Raw genomic sequence first — 5923 nt, forward strand, 5'->3', positions numbered from 1 at the left:
TTCAAGGCCAGCCTGGTCTACAAAGTGAGTTCCAGGACAGCCAGGCCTACACAGAGAAACCCTGTCTCAAAAAAAACCAAAAAGAATCAAAAAAAAAAAAAAAAAAAAAAACCAAACTGAGGCTTTCCCCTGGTCTACCAAATTCTTCCTTGCCTCAGATCTTGCACAGCTCGCTGGTTTCCTGAATGGAGTCTATACCTTCCTAGACCCTCCAAGGCCCTCTGTTCCAAAGCTCTCTAGCTTGTCCTCAACATGCACAAACTCCAGCACTATCCCACCGCTTTGTTTACAGTTAGGAAGATTCTTTCAGGCTTCACTGTCCTTGTCTATGCTATCAACCTGGCTGCTAAGAAACCCTCCTAGAGCCCCCACTCCGGGTGGCACTCTCTTTTTTTTTTTTTGTAAAATGTAGCTAGGTTCTCCATCAAAACATTCAAAAGGTCTGCTCTGAAAGGCACCGCCCCTCTTCTGAACTCTCAAAGCAGCATCTTAGTCCCTGTAAAATGCTTCGTGCTGATTTCCATCTCAGGGTCTTTGCACAGCTCTGCTGTCTACCTGAACTATTTCTCTTGCCCCAGAACCACTAAATAGCTACATTGGCTCATCCCTTCCCTTCACAGACAACTACCCAGTAGTCCAGAAGGCTCTCTACAGAGGAGAGCATCCCACCGCTCTTTCCCTTTACCCAGCTTATTTCTAGGGACATTATCATTACTTATATCTGGCATACCGGGCTGTCTGCAATAAGCACTCCACGTGTATTTGGAGGCACTGTCTGGTTCAGTCTCTCTTCAGCGCCTGGAATATGACACACTGCCTGTGTCTTACCTACATAAGCATATGCTGAATGAATAATGCATTGAACTAACGTCCCTGGATTTACTGAGGCTGAGAAAGGGCGAGCGCATCTTTCTGCAGGAGCGAACTGGAATGTGGGGGTTCCGGGGAGGGGGGTCCAGCTGTGGCTGCTCCTAGTACCTGTCCCCCGCCCTCGGGGAAAAGCAGCGTGTCTTCCAGAACCACATGGAATCCGCTCAACACTTCTTTCTTGCCTCCGCTCGCGTCCGTCTGCAGCTCGGCCGGACAACAGGAGACCACGGTGGTGGTGAACTGCGCAGGGAGAGGGGTGCGAGCATTATCCCTCTTACGCCGAGACTAGAGCCTGCAGCCACCCTCCCTCCCGATGGCCCCCTCAGTCTCAGGACCCTCGCCCACCAGTCCGCACCTCCCGTGCGTAGCTGTCGCGCTGACACAGGAACGCCATCGCGGTCTCCTAGGCCGGACAGACCCGCGCGCGCAGAAAAGCCGGGCGACGGACGGAGAGCGATGTGGGACAAATTTTCTTAAGCGTTACCGGGCTCGGCACGAAGTGGTATAGAGTGCCCAGATTTACTGAAACTGCCAACTGTGGGTGTTCTGTGCTGTTTTGCCACCGTTTTGAGACTGGAAGACCACAAAACTAAATACACAGCTGGAGCTAAGACGTTCTTCAGCTCTTGGGGCCTTGTGATTTGGCCAGCAGAGGCCCTGCGGCATAAAGGTGGAAATGAGAGGGGCTCGACAGAAATACACAGACATATATGTTAATATTTTACTTAAAACCAATACCCATAATATTTCATCATGTAACTTTTTTTAAACTGAAGGGAAGAAATTTAACTCAGAAACCTATGATTTATGATAATTTCTATTTTTGGATGGTGGTGGTGTTTTAAGAGAGGATTTCACTGTGTAACGTCCTGACTGGCTGTCTTGGATCTTGCATTGTAGACCAAGCTGGCCTCGAACTTACAGATATCCTCCTGCCTCTACCTTCAAAGTGCTGGAATTGAAGGCATTCACCACGACTGCCCAGCAATAATAGGCTGAGTGGATTTTTAAAAAAGATTTTTTTTTTTTTTTTTTTTTTTTTTTTTTTTTTTTTGAGACAGGGTTTTTTTTTATATCTCTGGCTGTCCTGGAGCTCACTTTGTAGACCAGGCTGGCCTCGAACTCAGAAATAAAAGATTTATTTTTATTTTATGTATATGAGTATACTTTAGCTGTACAGATGGTCGTGAACCTTCATGTGGTTGTTGGGAGTTGATTTTTGGGGTTTTGGGGGGGTTGTTGTTATTGTTGTTGGGTTTTTTTGTTGTTGTTGTTTTTTTGTTTGTTTGGTTGGTTGGTTTTTTTGAGACAGGGTTTCTCTGTATAGCCCTGGCTGTCCTGACTCACTCTGTAGATCAGGTTGGCCTCGAACTCAGAAATCCGCCTGCCTCTGCTTCCCAAGTGCTGGGATTAAAGGCGTATGTCACCACTGCCTGGCAGGAGTTAAATTTTTAGGACCTCTGCTCACTGGGCTTAACCCCATAAATAAGTACACTGTAGCTGTCTTCAGACACTCCAGAAGAGGGCATCAGATCTCATTAGAAATGATTGTGAGCCACCATGTGGTTGCTGGAATTTGAACTCAAGACCTTTGGAAGAGCAGTCAGTGTTCTTCTTACCCACTGAGCCATCTCACCAGCCCCGATAATTTGGATTTTTAAAATATTATTTTTACTTATGTGTACGTACACCAAGTTACAGGTGATTGTGAGCCACCTGGTATGGGCACTGAGGACCAAACTCTCGTTTTCTAAAAAAACAACCAAACAAAACATTTCATACTCTGGTACAGGAAGCTAAAGGTCCAGGCGTGACAGGGACCTATCTGGGTGAGCAGTCTCTGTAACACCTTCCTACTGCAAAGTGGCCACAAGCTCTGCAGTAAAAAGGGGCTTTCCACAGAGAGGGGAGAATACAGGAAGGGAAGGGAAGGATCATTCCTAGAATTTATTATAATCTCTTTCTTCTTTGGCCTTTGCTTTACCACATTTGAACACATGTCCCAACACCCAAGCATCCCAAGCACAGATTCTAAGTCACGTCAGTGGGAAGTCAGCCCCAGCAGTCAGCGTCCCACCCCACCTGATGCAGGAGCATGCTCAGGCAGGTGCCCAGGAGGAAGACCTAACACATGGAGAGGCACCCTTCAGAAAGAGCTTCTGGAAGAGTTCAGAGGTCTCTGTGGATCTTGATGCAAACAAAGTAATTGAAGAAGGCAGCATCCCAGCTTTTCAGCATGACAGAAGGTAGCTACTGCCTCCTCCCTGGCTCCACCATCACAGAAAGCTAGTTAGCTGTCAGAATCATCCTGGAAGGAGAAGACAGAGCACCTGTGGTTTCTATGGCAGCCTTCACAGATGCTGCTCCCTCCCTCCCTCCCGCTGCTCTCCTGGAATCCTAAGAGTCACTTCTCTTAGGAGGCTCACTTTGGGGAATGAGGTAAAGCACCAGGACTCAGCGATCAGGACTCTATTGTGCACCCCTTGTTTTGAGGATTTCAAACGGCGGCGTCACTGCTCTAAGGAGCTGCAGGTGTGTTCTAGGATGGGGAGGAAGAAGGGGCGGCTTAGGGAACACTCAACCTTGTGTCAAACTCAGAATCTGCAGAGGACCACTGTGTGCTAGAGAATGTGATGCACATTCTTATGTTTGTGGGGCTTTTTTAATCCTGTTCTTTTTTGGAGCATGGGACTCGTGCATGGTGGGAAAACTCTCTTCCCAATATTGGGGCTGTATCCAGCTCTAATGTGTTATTTGTAAAGGCTTAACGGAAGCTGAAAGATCTAGGGAAGGTATTACTTACGTCCAGATCATCCATGGCAGGGGGAGGCCTCTTAGTGCTGACCTTGTTCAGAAGCTAATAGAAAGAGAAGCAAGGGGGAGGGGGTGTGAGGGCAGAGCAGTCTGAATAGTAGTAGAGATGGGAGATGGTCCCAGCCAGAGGGTGCTAGATATGTGGTTCAACAGTTAAGACCGGACTGGTGAGATGGCTCAGTGGGTAAGAGCACCCGACTGCTCTTCCAAAGGTCCAGAGTTCAAATCCCAGCAACCACATGGTGGCTCACAACCATCCATAACGAGATCTTGACTCCCTCTTCTGGAGTGTCTGAAGACAGCTTATAATCAATAAATAAAAAAAACAAAACAAGCCGGGCGTGGTGGCGCACGCCTTTAATCCCAGCACTCGGGAGGCAGAGTCAGGCGGATTTCTGAGTTCGAGGCCAGCCTGGTCTACAAAGTGAGTTCCAGGACAGCCAAGGCTACACAGAGAAACCCTGTCTCGAAAAACCAAAAAAAAAAAAAAAAAAAAAAACAGTTAAGACCACTTGCTACTCTTTAAGAGGACCGGCTTTGGTTCCCAGAGGCCACCTGGTGGCTTACAAAAGTTAACCTGGGACAGGTGATGTATGTTGGCACTTGATTGCAAATACTAGAACTTAACAAGTGGAGGCAGGAAGGTTAGGAGTTCAGGGCCAGTCTCAGCTCACTACATAGGAAGCTCTTCAAGATCAGCCTGGGCTTCATGAGACCCTATCTCAAAAGCACTAGGGCCAGCCAGATGTGGTGGCACAAGCTTTTAATCCCAGCACTCAGGAGGCAGAGGCAGGCAGCTCTCTGTGAGTTGGAAGCCAGCCTGGTCTATAAAGCTTGTTCCAAGACAGACAGGGCTGTTACACAGAGAAGCCCTGTCTCAAAACAAAAACAAAACTAAACAAAAAGGGGGAGGGAGCTTGGGGCCTAGAGAGATGGCTCCATGGTTAAGAGCACTTCTGCTCTTGCAGTGTAACCAGGTTCAGTTCCCAGCACCTCTCTCAGGCAGTTACTGCTCTCAGACTTCCTCCATCAACTTCCTGCACGTGGTACAGAAGCTCGAGTAGGCACACATACACATGATAAAACAAATAACAAAGCATGATGAAAATTACTTAAAGAAAAAAAACTAAAGTGGGTGTTACAGACCAATCATTCCAGCATTCACAAGGCTGAGGCAGGAGGATAGCAAGTTCAACATCAGCTTAAGCTACACAGGAAGACTGAGTTTCACAAAGAAAAAAAAATCAATCAATTTAAACACACTCAGAAAGCACCTTCCATGTCAAAGTCTGGGGTCTGTGAGTCCTTTTACAGCCTGAATTAAGGAGTTTCTGGTCTTCTAAAACCAAATCACAGATGCCAGGTGCTATTTATGGGGAACCAGTGACTTGTGAGTTTTATACTGGTTAGTATTAGATTCCTATGAACTTTTCTAGCTCAGGAAAACCACCTAGAATCATAGAAGAGAACAGAATTATAGAGTGGTGGGAGAGGTTTTGTTACATTTTTACTGAATGCAGACAGTACTCTGCAAACAGTAAGTGAGGTTGTGAGAAATTTTACTGATATGGGCTGGCAAGATGGCTCAATAAAAATAGGCAGCTGCTGTAAGCCGGGCAGTGGTGGCGCACGCCTTTAACCCCAGCACTTGGGAGGCAGAGGCAGGAGGATTTCTGAGTCCGAGGCCAGCCTGGTCTACAGAGTGAGTTCCAGGACAGCCAGGGCTACACAGAGAAACCCTGTCTCAAAAAACAACAAAAAAAAACAAAAACAAACAACAAAAAAAGAAAAAGAATAGGCAGCTGCTGCCAAGCCTGAGAACATGAGTTCAATTCCTGGGACCTCCATGTCAGATATATAAAACAGACTCCCAAAATGTATCTTCTGATCTCCCCATGGGTACTGTGGCTTGTGTGCATCTGCCCCTCCCAATAAATAAATAAACAAATAAAGAAACTGTATTAAGTTGTTGGGTTTGGTTGTCCTACGTAGATCAGCTGGCCTTGAACTCAGAGATCTGCCTGTTTCTGCCTCCTGAGTGCTGGGATTAAAGGCGTGCACCACTATTCCCACCTGGCTGTTTGTTTGTTTGTTTGTTTTAAGATGGCTCAGAGTACTTGCTTCTCCTCCAGAGGATTCAAGTTTTATTTCCAACGCTCACATCAGACAATTCACAACCAACTGTAACTCCAGAGGTAACTCCAGAGGTCCAGCACACACACACACACACACACACACA

The 5923-nt window shown here is 46.9% G+C and overlaps 2 protein-coding genes across 2 annotated transcripts in view; both read right to left on the reverse strand.

The window, feature by feature from the left end:
• LOC110304784 (alanyl-tRNA editing protein Aarsd1) overlaps positions 1-1333 on the reverse strand; it is an 11350-nt gene extending 10017 nt beyond the window's left edge. The window contains exons 1-2 of the mRNA XM_021176377.2: positions 1226-1333; positions 979-1110 (exon numbers count right to left, since the gene is read on the reverse strand). Coding sequence (XP_021032036.1) covers positions 979-1110; positions 1226-1264 — 171 coding nt within the window. The 5' untranslated portion in view covers positions 1265-1333. The remainder of the gene's footprint in view (positions 1-978; positions 1111-1225) is intronic.
• Positions 1334-2804: 1471 nt separating this feature from the next.
• The window catches only part of Ptges3l (prostaglandin E synthase 3 like), a 6994-nt gene continuing 3875 nt past the window's right edge, over positions 2805-5923 (reverse strand). The window contains exons 6-7 of the mRNA XM_021176378.2: positions 3674-3727; positions 2805-3178 (exon numbers count right to left, since the gene is read on the reverse strand). Coding sequence (XP_021032037.1) covers positions 3161-3178; positions 3674-3727 — 72 coding nt within the window. The 3' untranslated portion in view covers positions 2805-3160. The remainder of the gene's footprint in view (positions 3179-3673; positions 3728-5923) is intronic.

Source organism: Mus caroli, chromosome 11, assembly GCF_900094665.2.
Source record: "Mus caroli chromosome 11, CAROLI_EIJ_v1.1, whole genome shotgun sequence".
NCBI classification, from domain to species: Eukaryota; Metazoa; Chordata; class Mammalia; order Rodentia; family Muridae; genus Mus; species Mus caroli.